We start from the raw sequence: 19001 nt of genomic DNA on the forward strand, positions 1-19001 counted from the left end.
GATGGCAAGCTCATCCTCGGCCGCGACGACGACGACGACGACACGAGGGCTGGCGGCGCCATGGACGTCGACAACCCTGACGCCTCGGGCGTGGGCGCCTACGTTGCGGCGCTCAAGGGCAAGGACGTCGCGCAGCGGGGACGCGGCGGAAAGCTCAAGTTTAGCAACAAGAACCCGCAAGGACCAGCACGACGACGACATGGATGAGGATATGGACGAGGGCACAGCGCACGCTGTCAAGGCGCACGTCGCGCGGGGCCGTGGCGGATTCGGTCGCGGTGGTGGTGGTGGAGGCCGCGGTGGCGGTGGTGGAGGCCGCGGTGGCGGTGGAGGCCGTGGCTTTGGCGGTGGACGCGGACGCGGAGGTCCTGGTGGCCGCGGCGGTCGTGGTGGCATTGCTTCCGGACGTCGCGGACTGGGCGAGGACAGGAGGCGAGGCGGCTTTGGTGGTGGTGGCGGCGGCGGCGGACCGCGTGGTGGTATCCAAAAGTCGCCGCGCGGCCGGAGGTAGAGAGAGGCGGACCGAGCGTGGGACGTGTGGCCTGCTTCGGCAGCGGGCGTGGGATTGGTGTGCAGACTATACCCCATGGCTGTCCGGGCCAGAAACGATTTAGATTTGATTGGCATGATTAGGCGTACGGGATGGACATGTTTCTATGCATTTGTGATGCTGTCATGACCTTGCAGTGAGATGGCGTGACAGTCTAAAGAGTCCGTAGGCCTATTCAACGTGATGGCAGGGTCATACAAACGGGCTGCCACGCAGCATTTGGAAGCATGGTTTGCATTATGTACTGTCGTGCCGTCGAAGCGACGCAATCGGCATCATATACGGCGACGAAACGAAATCAAGCTGATGCAACGAACGAGGCGGCCCAGTTGGAAGACGAACCAAAAAAAAAAACTACAACACAAAAATAAAAACTCCCAGACGCCGTGCGTGGTGCTGCCCTTGCTCTTTCGCGCTCCCTCTGCCCTGTCTACCTGAACTTGCTGAAAATGACGGCAACGATGAGGAGGACGAGGATGGTGATGATGGCGATGGTGATTACCCGATTTGTAGCCATCCTGCGCGGTCAGCGATGTTCTTGACCGAAGCACTCAGCATCCCACTCCAACATGCACTCCAGCATCCCACTCCAGCAAGACGGAAAGCAAGACGGAAGAAGAGAAAAAGAAGAAGAAGAAAAAGAAGGCTCACCTACGCGCCATGCCGCGCAACGTCTTGACACTGCGGTCGACATAGCCCTCGCTCTGCAGCAGCGTCTCGTGGGTGTGCTGGATGGTCTCGCGCTGGCGGTGGAGGTCGGCGAGGGTGCTGGCGCCAATGGCCTCGGTCTCGCTGGCGAGGGCCTGGCTGTTCTTGAGGCGCTGGGTGGAGCGGTCGAGGCGGTCGGAGCCGCTGAGGAGCTGCTGGCGCTGGGCGAGGTTGCGGTCGGCGGGCCCGCCGGCGGGGTCGTCGGTGTAGCGGGCGCCGAAGAGGGCGGCGCGGTCGTCGGAGAGGGCGCGCAGGCGGCGGCGCGCGGCGTCGACGTCCGACTCGTGGTTGCGGAAGCGCGCGTTCGTCTTGGCGCGGTGCGGCGAGGGGATGTTGGCCTTTTCGAGGCGCAGCTGGCCGAGGAGCTCGTCGGCCTCCTCGACGGCGCGCTCGGCGGCCGAGAGGGCCGCCTTGCGCGGCTCGCCGCTGAGCTCGGGGATCTGGTCGAGCTTTTGCGCGAGGTCGGCCTGCACGAGCTTGAGCTCGGCTTCGTAATCGGCGAAGCGCTCGGTGCCGGCTTCGGTGTCGAGGTGGGAGGCCATGGTGGGCGAAGCAACTTGAGGAGGCTCAGGGCTTGATCGATCGGGTCTGAAATGAAAGGCAGGCAAGTCGCTGATGGAATTGGAGAGGTGGGCGGATGGTTGACGGGTGGTCGAGATGGATGTTCGGTGCCTGGATGGATGGATGGATGGAGGATGTCGTCGCACAGCGATCACTGCATCTGGCTGGAGCGGCAAAGAAGGGTGGGTCGTTGCGAAGCGCAGCCGCGGACGGTGGAGCACAATGCACGTGACCTCACGAGATGCATTTATTCGGCCGCCGCCTCTGCGCTCTTTCGACTTTTCTCTCCTTTTTCTTCTTTAAAGTTGAACCCCCGGCGAAGAAATAGGCCCCACGAACAGGGATCGCTGCGCTTCCTTCGGGGAGACGGCGCTCGGTGCGCGTGGAGTTGAACAGAACCGGGCAGAAGAATTATCCTTTGCTGATACGTCGCTTTTAAGAATTGGGGGACTCGTTCACCACGTCTCTCGATCCCGTTGAGTGCTCGACATGCTTTGTCTCTTGTCTCAGGAGCCAAGTGCGAGTTTCGATATGCTGTTTGCCATGTTTGATCTGTTCGTCATCGAATGGAGCGGAGCCATGCTGCGTCTCGAAGATTTGAATGTGAATCTGACGATCCACCAAATGCTGCCATGTGCAAACCCTTCATCTGGTGCCTCTGATGAACACGCCAAAGATGCGTAGTCAGCATCTGCGCCTCTGTGGCTGAAGGTCCAAGTTCAGCCCCCCAGAGTGGAACCGTCTCAAATGTAAGCGTCACTGACCGAGCGCGACCTGGAAGGGACGGGACGGGACGGCATGGCATGGTCCTGCCGTCGCTTTTGCTGCTGCTGTCGCTTTTGCTGCTGCTGTCGCTTTTGCTGCTACGACTTGCTCGCTCCTGCTCTCGGTGCTCTTGTCTCATCGCATCACCATGACCTCAGACGTTCGCAGCTTCCCGCCTCTGCAGCCATCCCCCCAACCAGCACCTTGAACTTGTTCGTGTGGCAGGCACCTCACTACAGCACCTCCCCCGTAGCGCCAGCAGGAAGCACCAGTCGCACCTGACGCCACCATGGCCGACAAATCAGACCTGTACGTTCATCGAGCCAAGACCGGCGTCCTTCCCTCCAGATCAGCATGCATCCATCCCCTCAGATCTCTGTCGCGCTAGGTGCCATGCACCTGCCTGAGCTTGCCCTGCTGCACCTACCTGAGCTTGCCCTGCTGTACCACACCAGCGAGTGCCGGTCGGGCCAGCCAAGATGGTCAAGCTACACGTTAGCATGAGAAGCTAGCTGCCAGCATTTCAGCTTCCAAGCTGCCACCATCGACTCAGTGTCCATGTCTCACATTCCCACGTTGGCACACTCTCTTCCCGCCACCCCCATTCTCTGCATTTACCATATTGCTTTCACATGCCACAGTCAATTTATTAAACATCCAAGACCTTCCCTTGAGCCTCTCCTCACACCTCAACCCCCCATGTCCTGACCAACCTCCGATCACCTCCCGCATCTCTCCCCCCCGCCATGTCCCACTCTCACTCCCACTCCAACTCGAGCAACCACTCCTCACACGTCTACTCACACCGACGGCCGGGTTCGCGCGCATCGGTCCTCTCGACGGGCGCCCCCATTGACGTCAACCTCAGGAAAAAGGTCGCCGTCGTCGGCAGCGGCTGCTCCGGCATCGCCGCCCTCTGGGCACTCAACCGCAGCCACCACGATGTTCACCTCTACGAGGCCGCCAGCCGCCTAGGCGGTCACACCAACACGGTCAAATGGACCAACGGCAAGTTTGAGACGAGTGTCGATACGGGCTTCATCGTCCTCAACACGGCCACCTACCGTGAGCTTCTCCCTTTCTCACCCTCAGCTCCCCTCGACTAACACGGCTTTACAGCCAACTTTATCAACTTCCTCAAGCGCGTCAAAGTCGATACCGTCCCCACAGAAATGACCTTTGGCGTCACCAGAGATCGAGGCCTCTTCGAGTGGGCCGGCACGAGCCTCGACGCCGTCTTCTGCCAGCGCAAGAATCTCTTCTCCCCGCGCATGTGGCGCATGATCTTCGACATTGTGCGCTTCAACCAGTTCGCCCTTGACCTGCTCATCACCGGCGACGACGTCAACGATGCCGCCGCCATGAACGGCCACAGCCACGCCTATGGCCACGGTGCCGGACCCGAGGAGACCATTGGCGAGTACCTCGAGCGCGAACGCTACTCCGACGCCTTCCGGGACGACTATCTCATCCCCATGACGGCCGCCGTCTGGAGTACCAGCCCCGACAAGTGCACGCTCGACTTCCCCGCCGTCACCCTCGTACGGTTCATGTAGGTCCTTGCCCGAACACGGCCAATGCTTTGCCGCCACTGACAACGCTGCAGGTGGAACCATCACCTCCTGTCCACTGTCGCCACGCGTCCGGACTGGCTGACCCTCAAGGACTGCGGCAAGTCGTACATCGACGCCGTCATGAGGGGCTTCCCGTCGAACCATCTCCACCTCAACAGCCCCGTCACGAAGGTCACAAAATGAAGACGACGGCCCGTGTCCGCGTCCACCTGCCCAACGCGACTCGGACGTCTACGATCACGTCATCCTGGGCCACTCACGCCGATCAGCCTACAGATCATTGAGGACACAGCCACCGACGAGGAAAAATCTATCCTCGGTGCCTTTAACACCTACAGAGAACAAGGTCGTCCTTCCATTCCGACCTCTCTCTCATGCCCGTTGCCCCGCAAGGCCTGGACCAGCTGGAACTACCTGACCCTCTCGTCGCCGGCTACCGGCAAGCAGAACATCGATCAGATCTCTCTCACCTACAACATGAACATCCTCCAGCACATACCGACCTCGACCTTCGGCGACGTCCTTGTCACGATGAACCCCCTCCACGAACCCGACCCAGCCAAGACGCAGGCCTCCTTCACCTACCGCCATCCCCTGTACACTCCCGAGGCAGTCCGTGCCCAGCGCCTGCTGCCGCGTATCCAGAACACGCGCGGCATCAGCTACGCCGGCGCCTGGACAAAGTACGGTTTCCACGAGGACGGTTTCAGCAGTGGTCTTGCCGCCGCCCAGGACCATCTGCACGCGCGGCTGCCGTTCCAGTTTGTCGACTCGACTTATAGCCGTGGACGTCGGCCTGTTCTCGGACTTGCTGACTTGCTACTGCGCGTCTTGATCCTGATTGTGCAGGTGTTTGTGGTGCAGGTCCTGGAGGCGGGGTGGGGCGCTGTCCGGGGAAGGATAGGGCCGAAGGTGGAAAACGTGCGCAGGACGTTGAAGAACGGCAAGGCGCACTAACAGTTGTGATGAGCGTAGGATCTCGCTTGGAAGCTGTAAGCTGTAGTCGAGGAAGGAAAGCGGTCGTACATAGATCTCAATCGTCTCAAAGCGGGCGTTATTGGAAAATTATTTGTTGGAAATAAAGTCCATATTGAAGTACACAGGCAGTCCAATGGGACCACAAAGTGACTTGCCCAGCCATCACCCACGGTGCGGCGTCTATTTTGATCAATAGTATGATACAAATTTACATTGATATGCAGCATGCTCATCGCATTCATCCCCACGGTCCATAGCCTCTCACGCGGCAATCTTCCGCGGCGCCGGTCCCTCGAGCCCTGGGAAAGCCGACGGCGCCTTGTACACCCCATTGTCGTCGTACTTTGCTTCTGCACAAAGTCAGTCTCTCTCTGTGGATACTCGCATGGGAATGAAGACAAAACAGAAAGAAGAAACTCACTGAAGAAAGTGTACGACAGCGTCACAGTCTCGATGCCCTTGGCGTTGAGGTCATTGACCATGTCCGGGTCGAGGTAGAAGAAGACGGGCATGTCGACCGTCTCGCCGGCGTTGAGGCGCTGCTCCTCAAAGCAGAAGCACTGGATCTTGCTAAAGTAGGGCGCCACCTGGGCGGGCGTGACGCTGTACGTGGCGACGCCGATGATGTCGCGGTCCGAGTTGTTCGTCGCCGTGTAGAAGGCGAGGGCCGTCTCGCCGGGGAGCACGCGAACCTCGCGCTGCTGCGGCGTGAACTTCCAGGGGAGCACGTCCGAGACGGAGGCGTTGAAGGTGACGCGGATGCGCGGCGACGACGTCAGCGGCACGAGGCGCGCGGCGAGGTCCGCGTCGTCGTAGGTCGAGTCGGGCCCGTGGGCGCGCACCGGCTGGCCGCCCCAGCCGGTGGTTTGGCAGATCTGGGGTGCTGCCGTCAGTCTCTCTCTCTCTCTTGCTTTTCGTATTGCCGGATGCAGGACGCCGAAGGAGCCTTACCATCTTGTAGAGGGGCACGGAGCCGTAGGAAAAGGCGACGGTGCCGAGGATGATGCTGAGGGTGTAGTATCTGGTCGGAGTGTCAGCATCCACTGCCCGGCTGGCGCTCCGTTGCGCTGGGCTGGCACTCCATACGCTACTGTGGCATTCTTTCTCCTGTAGTGGGCGTTGACCTGCGCCATTGACGGCGTGTAGCGCTGCTGCTGTGACTGCTGCTGCTGCGAGGAACTCGATGCGTTGCGGGCGCCGCTAGGGATTCGGGGCGTACGAATCGTCTGCGGGCGAGCATGTTGGCACAAGGAGCAGCTCCATTGTCGGGAGGCTTGCGCTATGCGCTGTGGTATCCGGGGGAAGGCGTTCATCTTCGCGGTTTGCTGAGACGTTCGGTGGTGAGAGCTGGACTGCCGCTCCGAAGTCTGGCCATCATCAGATGTTCAACGCCGTACGGCGTCGGCGTTTGAGTTGGACCCGCTGGATCGGCGAGTGAAGTTTTAGTGGGTCCCTCTGCGTTCCCTCTTGCTCCACCGTAGCACCTTATCTAAGCACCCTGAAGGTGGGGTGCCTCTGAGCTTTGACGAGATCACGTGCACTCCTAGGGCAGCCGCCAAACTCCCCCAATGCCAAAACTTTTCGCCCACAGTCCCATCTGCGAACTTTCTGAAGAACCAGCGAGCCTCACGACAATCATCACGATCCCATCAACCACCCCCAGGTCGCCCATACTAACTGTCAAAATGGCCAAGGTCAACAAGCGTACGTACCAGAATGCCAGTAACGCAGCAATCTCCCCGAATTCGAGCTGACCGTCCCGCCAGTCCTTCACTCTTCCCGCCGCAAGTCGCGCGCCGCGCACTTCAGCGCTCCCTCCAGCGACCGCCGCACCATCATGAGCGCCCCTCTCTCCAAGGAGCTCCGTGAGAAGTACAACGTACGTTGTCCTAGCCTCCCGGCTACCTGTCGTGTTCCAAGTCGCTAACATGCCGCTCAGGCTCGCTCCATCCCCATCCGCAAGGACGACGAGGTCACCATCGTCCGTGGTGCCAACAAGGGCCGCGAGGGCAAGGTCACCGCCGTCTACCGCCTGAAGTACGTCATCCACATCGAGCGCGTCACCCGCGAGAAGACCTCCGGCCAGTCCGTCCCCATCGGCATCCACCCCTCCAAGGTCGTCGTCAACAAGCTCAAGCTCGACAAGGACCGTGAGTCCATCCTCGAGCGCATCAAGCGCGGCCGCGAGGCCAGCGCCAAGGGCAAGGCCGACGCCTAAGCGTCTTCCTTCCTGGGACTCGACCTGCGTCTCTGACCACCTCCACACCTGACGGATACCCTGTGGCATGCTCGCTGCTGTCGCAACCGTGCTCCTCCCAGCAGGCACGGCTCCTTCGATCTGCTTGTGGGGAGGCGTTCACACGGAGGGTGGTTTTCCCAGATAACTCGGGGCAGAGTTCTTTTGCTTTTCGGAAACGGATTCTCTCTTTTCCTCATGGGGAACTTCACCCTCCGAACAACGACAACGATTCTTGTTCTTGTCTTCTCGATCATGACCAATTTTTTTCAATCCGGCGTTTAAACTCACCATCCTCTCTTCCTTTTTTCGACGGTTCGGCAATGGGGGAAAAAAAGAAGCGCAGAAATTCGGCATGAGGAATTCAACCACGAAGAAACACACTTTTGGAAGGGGCGGCGCGACCAAGGTGGGGAGGTGCGCGCAGGGTAGCACAGGAACAACAAAACAAATCCAACAAATCGAGAAACTCGTTTTTCTCTATGGCCGTTTCACTTGGCAGTGACTCGCTCCATGGGAGGTCCTCCCGAAGCCCAACTCCCCCTCCCCTGCTGCCTCTCTTTCCTACACCGTCTCTCCTCTCCCATCTTGGGGGAGGTAAAGGGTGAGGGAGAAGAGCAGTGGAAGGGGAGTCCTTCACGAACCCCCATCGCGTGACATGATGCTGTCCTTTGCGGACATACGAGGGATCTCCTCCTTTTGCTACACATTCATGCTTGACTAACTTGACATGGAACGCAGCAAGCTCACATGACCAAGGTCGTTCTTTACATGAACTAGCAAGACCACCAATGAGCTCACGGTAGGTCGTGCCATTTTCTTTCTCTCATCATCGCACGCTAGAATATCTCCGCGTCAACCACCAAGTCCATGGTTTTCGAGGTATACGACTGGCGGAGACTAAAACCAGCGGGGAGACCTGTTTTCAGGATAACCACTCATCTGCTCTCGCATGAAGACTTTCACCTAGTTCTGCAATGAGGTCGAAAATTTGAACGCGAGGCACATTGCCTCGGCTTCCGACCACTATCATCAGGCCGACCGTAAAGCAGTCAGAAAGAATATAATATACACATCATGCCATACGGCTGTACCTACCCGGCTATCAACGTAACGGCGTCGTGGATGACACGTGCAAGTGAGGCGAAACTGTATAACTGCAAAAGAGCTAGCTAAAACTGGAAACTATCTTGACAGTGATGATAGACGTGGCCCAGTGAACGAAGAGCCTGCCACTTTTGTGAAGGGCTACGCTACCTCGCCACTAGGTTGCCATCTGTCCCTATCTCCAGTTCCATTCCAGCCATCCAATCTCATCTTCGTAGCATAAGCAAACGTTCCTGAACTGACCGCCTAAGACGGCCTTTCCCATAGCGATGATTGCCTCGGCTCATTGCAGAGACATCCAAATAAATCATACATGGGCAGCACCATTGAACACCTGCCACCCTGGCCACAAGAACTTTCCTAGTGTAGAGAAATGCGACGCCACAGGAGTGGGAAGCACCGTCGTGGGTTCTGTGGAGGTGTATGAGGCTCATGGTGCACACCCTAAGGCAACCGCATAATACTTTTCTCGTCGCCATTGAGTAGTGTCGAAAGCATGCCTCAGCTAAGCAATAAAAACCAACGGAACCAGTTGTAAGACCGGTTGTTGGAAAGAGATTTCGGGCAAGTAAGCAATGTAAAGTCGCGTGGCAAAGAGCAGAGGATGAAGCTGTACCAGAGTTGTGATACGTAATTTTGACAGGGTATGTCCTAAATCATTCCCCTTGGTCAGGCTTCTAATGTGTTGTCAGCTTGTCGTCTTCATTTCTGGCGTGTATGACCCATCCATGACTTTACTTACCATCATGAAGAGGTTTATTCTCATCCTTCGCCTCCTTAGAGGCACCTTTGGAACCTAGCTCCTGCCGTCCACCTTCGGCAGTTTTGAGTCCCGAAGCTCGCATCGCAGAACTGGAGGGCGAGCTGTTGCCCGCAGAAGGCGACAAAGAGGCGGCGGCAGAGCCAGCATAGTGAGGAAGAAGACCGTGAGCGGTGGTAGAGCTCATAGCACCAGGAAGCGCACAAGCACCGCTGGTAGGCTTCTTGACGAATGTCATGGCTCCACTGTGTCTGCTGCAGTCAGTCTCGATCATTAGCCCCGACTACAAAAAGTAGAAACCAGCAAATAGAAGCACGCACCTGTTGCGTGTCATATTCTGTCGACCCTTGAACAGGATTTTCTCACGCGACTCCTCGGCATCGTCCGACTGCGTCGACTGCGACTGGGTTGAGGGAAGAGGCGACTGGAAAGAAGGAGCAATCGCATTGCTTCCTGAAGTCTGATCCGAATCGCTGTATTCCTGGCTGAGAATCGAAGTCGCAGGGCGGCCACGAGTGCCGGCCTTGTCTTTGGCAGCGAGATTGTTTCCGTTCACATTATCCGACTTGGTGTCCCGTTTGTTCTTCTGTTCGTGGCGTGTAAGGGAAAGCGCCAGTAACTCCTTCATGGTGCGCACATTGTCATTGGGGTCTGTGGGACGAAAGCCGTAGTCACCATTGCCATCAACAGCCCGCAAGATCTTTCTCTGCTCAACTTGGGGCTTAAGATGGTAATCGCTGAGGTCACCAACAGGAAGACGAGATATTCCCTTGCTAGTCGAAGAGACACTGCTGTTATCCTCGAAGCCGCTGACAGAAATCTGGGCCATTTTCTGCTCAATTCCAGCCGAGTTCTGGTAGTCACCGGCACGCCCGTCCATGAATGGCTGTGACTTGTATGACGTAGCGAGGTCCGCAAAGCTGTTCTCCTTGGTTGGCGAAGGGGGGTAAAAGTCTTTGCCGTCGTACTTCGGTAAGCCCTTCTGGACCGAACGAGGGGCGTTTCCCCAGTATAGATGACGGGCCCGAACCTCATCATCAGTAAGCTGGCGATGATAGATGTAGTCCTCGTCCTTTGCATCCCGCTGGCTGACACCAGGGCGCAGCTTACCCTGCAGGTATGGAAGTCCGAGGCCGTTGTTCAGCTTCTGAAGATAGTTAAAGCTTGTAGTCCGGACTTCGAGTTGGTGCGAATGGTTGCCCATGGCGGGGACAGTGGTTTCCATGGAGGTCTGGGAAGGGGTACTCATGGGAATCTGGGGATTCTTCTTCGCCGCAGCATGGTCAGACCTTTCGGGTTCCGCTAAAGACTCGCGGCGGGGTTTATGATCCACGACCATGTTGGTGTGGCTGCGGGGTTGGAAGGGGGGTGCCAAGGCAGCCGTGATGGGCAGGCCGGATCTCTTCTTCATGGGTTCATACGAGGGGTTCGAGGTCCCAGAAGCCAAGTCCTTGACCGAGACGGAGGTTTCCGCCTTGTCGCTGTCGTCCGTGGAAAACATGGACTGAGTCGGCTTCGGCTTGAAACCAGCGGTCTTGGCTCGGTGCTCCCTTTTGCCAAGAATTGTATCTTTGTGGTCGGCCTCATTTGCAGTGTCGCTGACGGCGGAAGTCGACTTGCTCATCTCTCGGGACACAGAAGTGTCCTTGCTGGACACTTGGCCTCGCTGCTTGGCCTCGTACTCGAGCTGAGACTTCAAGTTATTCTTAAAGGTCTTGAGCTGGGTACGAATCCCGTCAGCGAGGTGCTTCATGTAGGTCTCATCAACCTGGTGCTTGTTGTATTGCAATTGATTATTAATCCACTTCAGCTGGGCGCGGAAGTTCTCAATGTGCTTCCTGGTGACCTCACTCATGACAATCGAGGACGGCGCAGGCGCAGAAGGCGCATGAAGAGGCTGTCCATTAGTCGCAGGGTTGTTGCCAGGAAAAGGCATGCCATGCAGGCTAGGCACGGCCATGGACATGTTCATGGGCATCGGGACCTGCATCGGCATAGGCACATGATGAGGCAACTGACCGCCTTGCCATTGCATCGGACCAAAGACGGGTGTGAACGGCATCTGAGGCATCATTGGTGCCATGGCACCTGTCGAGAAAGCCGGGATCCCAGAGTGCGGGGTCATCATAGGCATGGGCATTGAGAGCGGCATGCCGGGCATGAAGGGTTGAGCCGAGGCCGCATAAAATGGGCTGGGGTTTGGTCCAGGCACCACAGCGGAAGCCGCAGGAGTCGACTTCTCAGGTTTGGCGGATCCCTTGTCCGTCTTGGTGTCGCCGTTCTTGTTGGTGCCCTGAGACACCATGCTCGCAGGTGCCACTGGCATCTGTGGCATGGGGTAGCCGAATGGGAACGGCATCATTGGTACACTTCCCATGGGCATGGAAGCCGCCATCATGTCGGGAAAGCCAGCCGGGACGGAGCCTTGATTTGCTTGAGAAGATCCGCCAGCAGTACCGACGTTGGTAGAAAGAACCTGAGAACCTGCGTGAGGAACAGTGAGACTCGGAGTATCACCGCCTGGCCTGTCGTTGGCTCTTCCAGCAGGAGACGACGAGCCCCGAGGGTTTGGTACAATGCGACCACCAGCGGTGACGCGTACATGAGTCGGTGAAACAACTGCCATGTAGAATCTTTTGAAGCCTTCATTGCTTTGCGAATCGGTATCAACAGGGGCAGGAATGGGTCTGGGATCAGGAATTGGTCGGTGTTCGAGCTTCCATTCATGGTCCTGGCCGTCAAGCTGTTGACGAATGGGCTCCTCTGACCCGACAGAGGCCTCAACGTGGGAAGAACGATGGCCTGTCCCGTTCCTATTTCTGTTGATGGGAAAGCGTTTGTCCGAACCATTCTTTGAACTGTGGGTCATGGACTCGAATCCGTTGGGAAAGTTGCTAGAGGTTTCATACGCGTTGGTCCACTGCGAGCCATTCTTGCTGTGCCGCTCACCACCCGCCGGTTGAGCGAGGATGGGAAGTCGACGGAGACGAACAATGTCCACTATATCAAAGATGATTAGGTGGTACTCGAGAGAAGTATGAGTCAAAGAGTTGCGGGCCTACCGAGTCCATTCTGGACGAGAGAGTTAACCAAGTCACGTTCGAACGGGCGTGGTTTGGGGGTGATGGGGCGCATGCCCATGAGTTGATGGCGCTTGTACAAGTTGGCCATGTTGGAGACGGGATCTCAGTGATCTGAAGAATTCGTCGAAACTTGTTCAAAAAGGAAGAAAGTCCTTCTTCTCTGTTACGATCTGAAGGTTGGGACACTGTAAGTGGCACAGCAAGTTCCGGTCAATCTACGCACTGCGTTAGTATGATCGGCAGTACCTCGAAGGCTCGCAGAATGAAGTAAAGCAATAGTGGACATAGGGAGAGGAAATAGGAGGTGGCAAGAATGAAGAACATACCGAGCTGGGTTGTCGAGAAAGCCAAGAGAAAAGGTGAGAGGGCACGTCAACTGCGTTGACTGCAGGTGATAGGCATACAACGAGCTGGGAGAGGGTCAGCTTCCACCAAAATTGCAGCACAACGCGTCAGCGCGAGGAGGCGAAGGGCCACAAGCTGATGAAGGGTTGTGGTGAAAGGTCAGAATCAAAAAAGCGAAGGGCGTTTTCGTGATGGCAAAGGTGTTCCAAGAAGAAGTCGAGGCGCGAGGGATCAGGCGATGGAATGAGATGGGATGTAGTTGGTGGAGGGAAGCAGAGGAAACGGGCCAGCCCAGAGGAGATTCCCGATATTGACGATACTTCCTGGGGCAGGAATCCCTGGGAGTTGTAGGCAGCAGGGGTAGCCTTGGACGGAGCTGGTCAAGCCAGGGAGGTAGATTTTCGGAGGCAGTTGACAGTGTGAAGCCGTGAGGCAGAGGCGAATGTCAAAGGGAAAGCAGCGCGTAGGATGCTTACCTGGTAGAGCTCTGGTGTTGATACCTAGGTACCGAGGAAGAAGAAACGAGACTCAGCACACGTTGACCAGCGGCAATGGGCGTTGGTGATGTACTCGGTAATTCGTCAGGTGCCTCGGAAGCTCTTGGATCTCTCGGGTAGGAAAGTGCTGGGGAGCTTTTCGTGGCCTCCGATGTGTTCGTGCTTATGGTTCCAGCGGTTCGACGCAGTCACTGAAGGTAAGTCTGAATGTGGAGAGGTGGCAGCCCAAAATCGAGGTGATGTGCAGGATTGAGGGTTGAGTCGGTATTGTTCCAGAAAGGAGGGAGGCAGGGCGTTGAGGCTATTCCTGACGTGTTTGCGGGCAGGGAACCTATGGATCAGAGCATGGGGCAGCTTGACTAGGTACCTACCTTAGGTAAGGTACCTAGGTAGGCAAACCCACGAACTCACTCCAGAGCGTGGTGTTGAAGGCTCCGGGGGACGCGGGGAGGCACACCCCAATGTTGCTCGAGCCCGAGAAGGAGCACTCCAGCCCGAGAAGGAGCACTCCAGCCCGAGAAGGAGCACTCCAGCCTGTGTCTCCTGCCTCTATTCTGTTGCGCAACTGGAAGTCGTGATTCAAAGAGGCATCTGTGACTCCTAGATGCCTGCCCGGCGGCAAAGATCCCTGGTAAAGGAAATCTCTTCATGCCCTGGCCTTGCCTCATGAACTATTGTCTTCGCCGTTCCTCATGAGAACTCATTACGATGAAGTTCAGAGTTGCCGCCGCACCACTTCTCCTTTGCGCAGGATTTATCTCCAAAGGAAGGCATGCTGTACAGATCGTGCACACAGAATACCCTCTTTGGCCGCCCATGTCTATCCTAGCAAGACAAGGATACTCGTACTCACTGAGCAGCGCAGCGCAGCCACTTGGCCGGTATCATTCCGTCGAGGTTGCCTTCTACCGCTGGCTGATCAAACGAGAAGTAAGAAGCCACAAAGCAATGCAATCGTACCTAGGTTCAGGAGAGAAACTTCAACAACCTGACATGTGGCACCGCCGCCATACGACTTCTTGGGATATCATGCTCCCGCATAGCTTGCAATGGAAAGAGTCGATTCGGAAACGAGTTAGCAGAAAATGTCCGAGCCACAGCCAATTTATATGAGCAAAGGAGACACAGGATCGTGAGCCAGCTGAAAATTTTGGCCATTGACGCGACGGTTTGGACGAGTTGTCACCTGGAAGGGAACAAGGAGCAGAAGGAGAGCTAACAAAGTCTAGGAGCCAAATGCATCGTCGTTGGTCGATGTTAAAGACGCTCGGACCATCTATCGCAATAACGAGACGAGCGATCGCACCATCATCTACCAGCAATATGGTCTAAACGGGGTTACAGAACCATGCTCACCCTCTCACACGTGTTCGCACTGTATCGTGGGCAGCCTTGTCTTGCCCATTTCCATCATGTTATCGTCAACCTCTCTTGTTCTCTGCCGTCGTCACCAGATTTTGAGTCAAGCCCCGAAGAGCCCGACAAAGAAAATCAAGTAACAAGAGACATGAATCAAGAAGGATGGCACCCCTCATCAGCCCTCCTGACAACACACCCAATCGGGAACTCCCTCCCGCCCTGACCAAACGCCCCTCAGCAACACCCCTGGGCTCTCATGCCATCGTATTCGACTGATCAATGCAGCCATTCGTTTCAGAGATCAAGGTCCCCTGCTCAAATTGATGGCCCAGCCTGAGCTAGCCGCCTCCGAAGATTTCCCGTCCTAGGCACATCCCCCGCAGCACAGCCGCCATGAATGGCGATCAGCCTATGGCAACCCGTCCGACAACCCAGCCGCAAGGTGATGGCCTGTAAGAGTGGTCAGGATCACAGGGCATGTGAGCTCTCCGGATATCGTCTGCACTGGTTCGAGTTTTGTGCGGGCTGCCTGTCTCGTGGGATCACCCATATGCCAGGTCGGGCACTTGGTTGACCTCTCTGGACCCAGTGCTGTTGCTTGGACGCGCCGAGCTTTATTGTCGGTGTCTTCTCTCGTCAGGTCCTTCTGGCGACGGGACCGGCGGGTCGGGGCGCGGCTTTGGATGTGGCTTGTCCCCATCGCGTATGCGAGTTACGGCGAAGGACGTCATCGTTGTTTAATGGAATTAGGGGAGAAGAACGGTGGCGGCGAGTGAAGTGGATGGATCTGCTTCTATCACAGCAGGTGACCAGAGTGCAAGTATACTCTGAGCAATGTCACTGAGGTGAGAATGATGATGAGCGTATAGGAGGGATCTTATCCGTGAAGGCAGACCTCGGAAAAGGGTGTTGGGCCACAAATGGGTCGTGCTCGAGGATAGACGAAGGGTCGTTTGGCGGGCCAGGACGAGCTTCGCAATGCCGACTTCAGATGGTGGCCTCCCACGTCCTTTTATTCACCCGCCGGCGACTCCCACAGAAGAAGCCCGCCCCCCCGGGGAACCACAGTGACCACCACACGACCATCTTCTACCCCACCACCAGGATCGAGCTCGAGGCATCTGAGAGCGCTCGAGCGGACAGGGACATGCCCTTGAATGATTATACTTTTCTTGGTCATTGATTTGGAAGCCAACAACATGGCGATGTGCAAATGGGATCATGTGTCCGGCACCCTCGATCTCTGTCCTATAGCTATCTGGACTGATATCCAGGACAGCACGGGACAACATGATTCGCGTTACCAGCACGCGATTTGATCAACTACTCGCCAGACCTTGTCCCAGCAAAGAAAACAAGTTTGACCTTGGCAGTAGTGTGAGTATCCGGTCACGCTGAACGCGCAATGAACTGCGAAGATGGAGCTGTTGTTGGAGGCGATCCATGGGGGATGGACCAATTTCGCCTTGTGCGATGGCGAGCCAGACCGCCCAGACTTTCACTGTGGCAGGTTTATGGGGTCGATCACCGGGGTCTGCCGCTCAACTAGCTGTGGCAGGGGTTGCGAGGCACGGCTAAGCGTTTGTGTGTGTGTGTGTCGCGAGGCTCTCAGCTGACTTTGATATTAGCAGCAGGATTGAAAGGCAACAAAGTTTGGGACTGACTCAGGGCTGGGATTGAGGATGCGCGCCAACGATCGACGCCTTGCAGCAGTTTGACAACGGCACGTCACGGACCTTGTTGGGCGATATCCCACCCATGAGTCTATTCGAGGGCGCGCCCAACGTCTTTGGGGCATAGACCTGCCCGCGGCCCTTGTCCATGTGAGGGTGTGCGAGCTGGTCGTCTGTGCGGCTGTCTGCCCGCTTTTGGTTCCTGTTCCCTAATGCCGGGGATGGTCCATATGTGGTGGATGCGGCGTTTGCGAACACGCCCCCCCGAGCCCTGCCGTGCTTTGCATCGCCCCGCCTCGCCTTGTTGAAGAGGGACTCCTGTCATCATCATGCACGCATGCATGTCGCCCAGGAAAGACATTGCTGCAGAATGAGGGGATGTGCCTAGGGCCGCTCGAGCCCCCTCGGCGCGTTGAACCGAAGGAAGCAAAAAGTGGTCTGCAATCTTTCTCATCACACACCATGGAACGCAGGCGGGCTGTGGTTGAGCCTCTTCGACAACCGGCCGGAAACACCTGCTCAGCACCTGCGTCGCTCTGCCACTGGTGCGCCTTGAAATCAATAGTCGCAGGCAGGGGTTGCCTCACGTCAACAAAGAGCCTGGCCCTGGCCATCGTGAGATTCGTATCGAGTTCCTTGTCGGGAAGCTCGTTGTGCGCACGGCTCCTGATCTGATGTGGCGTTCTAGTTTGCCTGCGGCATATCCCGGCACGCTTCTGGTCTTGTCTCGCCTGTCCTAGCTCCCGCAGTGTCACACTCGCCAAAGCGCACAAACCATGCGGCGGCGGCTATCGAATGCGGTGGCGGGCGTACCGGCGAGTGAGGAGGGGTTGGCTGGCGGGCTGATCACCATCTTTCGTAGCTTGCGGACGGGTGAGAACAAGCGCCGGTCACGCACATCGATGGAGGCATTTTTAAGACATGGCTTTTATTGACAGGACTGACAGGCTGCTCGACATAATCAGCCTCGACAAAGCGGACAGACTATCACTCACGCACAGTCCCCAATGTCACACACGGCTGGGCTCTGGTCCGGGGTCCTCCTCTCCTGCTGCTACTTCTTTGGGCCATATGCGGCATGTGCGCAGGCTGCGACGGCTTAATTGATCGAGAGCATTGACGGGGCCTGGCGTTGAGACAGCGAGCGCGGTGCCCACTGTGCTTCGCCGACGTCTTGTTGGTCATCATTATTTCAGATTATTCCGCGCATATCTGGTCGACAAGCCCCTGGAGCCAATCGCGCAGCGACCTGCGTTACCGGATACAAGTTAGTCACCCGATCGACTGTCAGTTCTCACGCCAGGTGTTTCCGCAATGCATCGACCTAACGGAGGGCGGAAGGGAAGCCAGCAGACAACAGAGAGGAGACAACAGAGAGGAGACAACAGGCAAGAGACGAGACGAGAGAGACATCAACAAAGATGGGAAGAACGACGAGGAGTTTCGAGGGCGCCACGAGGGGGAGCAGAACAATCGGGGAACACCAGGCAGATGGTTCACTGCTGCTGAAAGCCCCGTCCCTGCGGCACCTGCAGCATGACATGCAGCTAGGCTGCACTCTAGTGGGATCAGGTGCCGCTACTGGGGCGCCCAGAGGACGCCGTCGGTCCGGCTACGACGCATCGGGGGCTTTCCATAGGCCACGGCCCGCCCCTGAAGACGGACAAGACGGACACGGTTCTGCCTCACAGCCGGCCGGACGCGTTCTTTTTTCCCACTACCCCGCGATTCCGCAGTCGTCGCGGACGGGCGCAACCCCGCAACGCCATCACATGGGAGCAGCAGGAGTGGCAAGCCGGCTACCCAGGACGTGGGCGCGGCTTGCGCGGGCCAGCCAGCGTGGTCAGGGCCAAGCGGCCGGTTGGTGCTTTTAACCTAGGCTCATCGTAATGACGTGTGTGCCGATGGCTAGCCGAGAGACGGATTGACGGACAGATTTGAGTTCTTTTATGTTGGACCTTTTGTAGGAAGCTTCTCTTGTCCCTCTTTCGACACACACATTGTCAGGACGACTCTATCGGTTTTATTGTGCAACCAATTGACACACATTGCTGAAGCTCAAGCACCACCACCACCATCACCACCAGTATGATTGTCGCACATGAACGGGCAACACTGCCGATGATACACGACTGACAAAACGCAGATCATCCCCAGCATCACCAAGCAGCCGCCTCGACCGACGCAATGGCACCCCTCACACCGCACTGGACTCAGCCGTCGCACCCCGACGTGCAAGAGGTCATCAAGGCCAGCGAGACCGAGTTCCTCACCAAGAGCCTCTCCAAAGTCGCCCTGCCGCCCTTTGCCGTCTTCTCCAAGATGTCCTTCCCGCCTTGCACCCTCGCCGACAAGCCCACCTACGCGACCGTCCAATGTGGCAAGGACAAGCACCTCGATCTCAACAGCGACATGCTGTACATCAACCATTCGTGCGATCCCTCGCTGGTCAGTCATGCTGTCCCCCCCTCCCCGGTGCACCCGACGATGGACCCAGCGTTGCCGCTCTTCCTCCGCGCCGAACTGAACCTGCATCTGTCGTGCGCCCCACTAACGCAATGGCGAACCTCGGTAGATTTTCGACACGGGCAACTTGAACATTCTCGTCGGCCCGAAAGGCCTCCAGCCCGGCGACGAGCTGACCGTGCGTTTTTCCCCCCATCCTCCCTTCACCTCCCAGCTTGGTCGATTCGCTATTTCTGCTGACTCGAGCCCCCTTTGGGGGCGCCTCTCCAGTTCTTCTACCCCTCCACCGAGTGGTCCATGGCCCAGCCCTTCGACTGCTTCTGCGGAGCCCCCACCTGC

General features: G+C 57.2%; 8 protein-coding genes across 8 annotated transcripts in view; 4 read left to right on the top strand and 4 right to left on the bottom strand.

Annotated features, from left to right (window-relative positions):
- VDAG_01974 (ribosomal RNA-processing protein) overlaps nucleotides 1-511 on the top strand; it is a gene marked incomplete at both ends in the record, with an annotated part of 4150 nt that extends 3639 nt beyond the window's left edge. The window contains one exon of the mRNA XM_009658003.1: nucleotides 48-511. Within this exon, the coding sequence (XP_009656298.1) occupies nucleotides 48-511 (464 nt within the window). The remainder of the gene's footprint in view (nucleotides 1-47) is intronic.
- Nucleotides 512-638: 127 nt separating this feature from the next.
- On the bottom strand, nucleotides 639-1887 carry VDAG_01975 (vesicle transport v-SNARE protein vti1). The gene is made up of 2 exons (XM_009658004.1): nucleotides 1202-1887; nucleotides 639-1068 (listed from the first exon to the last, which is right to left on the bottom strand). Exons 1-2 carry the CDS (start codon nucleotides 1798-1800, stop codon nucleotides 981-983), a joined length of 687 nt encoding a protein of 228 aa, XP_009656299.1. The 5' UTR covers nucleotides 1801-1887; the 3' UTR covers nucleotides 639-980.
- A 1443-nt stretch (nucleotides 1888-3330) lies between these two features.
- VDAG_01976 (amine oxidase) lies at nucleotides 3331-5115 on the top strand (the record flags this gene model as incomplete). Its single annotated transcript, XM_009658005.1, has 4 exons — nucleotides 3331-3649; nucleotides 3704-4136; nucleotides 4191-4329; nucleotides 4435-5115. The coding sequence occupies 4 exons, from the start codon at nucleotides 3331-3333 to the stop codon at nucleotides 5113-5115; spliced, it is 1572 nt and encodes a 523-aa protein (XP_009656300.1).
- Nucleotides 5116-5397: 282 nt separating this feature from the next.
- VDAG_01977 (cytochrome c oxidase assembly protein COX11) lies at nucleotides 5398-6376 on the bottom strand (the record flags this gene model as incomplete). Its single annotated transcript, XM_009658006.1, has 5 exons — nucleotides 5398-5486; nucleotides 5558-6011; nucleotides 6088-6157; nucleotides 6223-6305; nucleotides 6356-6376. The coding sequence occupies 5 exons, from the start codon at nucleotides 6374-6376 to the stop codon at nucleotides 5398-5400; spliced, it is 717 nt and encodes a 238-aa protein (XP_009656301.1).
- A 445-nt stretch (nucleotides 6377-6821) lies between these two features.
- On the top strand, nucleotides 6822-7354 carry VDAG_01978 (60S ribosomal protein L26-1; the record flags this gene model as incomplete). The annotated part of the gene is made up of 3 exons (XM_009658007.1): nucleotides 6822-6840; nucleotides 6903-7015; nucleotides 7076-7354. 3 exons carry the CDS (start codon nucleotides 6822-6824, stop codon nucleotides 7352-7354), a joined length of 411 nt encoding a protein of 136 aa, XP_009656302.1.
- Nucleotides 7355-9148: 1794 nt separating this feature from the next.
- Nucleotides 9149-12410, bottom strand: VDAG_01979 (uncharacterized protein; the record flags this gene model as incomplete). The annotated part of the gene is made up of 4 exons (XM_009658008.1): nucleotides 9149-9156; nucleotides 9222-9484; nucleotides 9560-12239; nucleotides 12302-12410. The coding sequence occupies 4 exons, from the start codon at nucleotides 12408-12410 to the stop codon at nucleotides 9149-9151; spliced, it is 3060 nt and encodes a 1019-aa protein (XP_009656303.1).
- A 3777-nt stretch (nucleotides 12411-16187) lies between these two features.
- Nucleotides 16188-16810, bottom strand: VDAG_01980 (uncharacterized protein; the record flags this gene model as incomplete). Its single annotated transcript, XM_009658009.1, has 2 exons — nucleotides 16188-16514; nucleotides 16658-16810. The coding sequence occupies 2 exons, from the start codon at nucleotides 16808-16810 to the stop codon at nucleotides 16188-16190; spliced, it is 480 nt and encodes a 159-aa protein (XP_009656304.1).
- Nucleotides 16811-18383: 1573 nt separating this feature from the next.
- On the top strand, nucleotides 18384-18793 carry VDAG_01981 (uncharacterized protein; the record flags this gene model as incomplete). The annotated part of the gene is made up of 2 exons (XM_009658010.1): nucleotides 18384-18736; nucleotides 18772-18793. 2 exons carry the CDS (start codon nucleotides 18384-18386, stop codon nucleotides 18791-18793), a joined length of 375 nt encoding a protein of 124 aa, XP_009656305.1.
- Nucleotides 18794-19001: the final 208 nt, after the last annotated feature.

Source organism: Verticillium dahliae, genomic scaffold (assembly GCF_000150675.1).
Source record: "Verticillium dahliae VdLs.17 supercont1.3 genomic scaffold, whole genome shotgun sequence".
NCBI lineage: Eukaryota > Fungi > Ascomycota > Sordariomycetes > Glomerellales > Plectosphaerellaceae > Verticillium > Verticillium dahliae.

Coding starts and splice junctions, on each gene's coding strand:
- VDAG_01975 (XM_009658004.1), bottom strand. CDS start 1,800: ATGGCCTCCCACCTCGACACCGAAGCCGGCACCGAGCGCTTCGCCGAT. Junction 1,069..1,201: donor TTGCGCGGCATGGCGCGTAG/GTGAGCCTTCTT, acceptor CTGACCGCGCAG/GATGGCTACAAATCGGGTAA.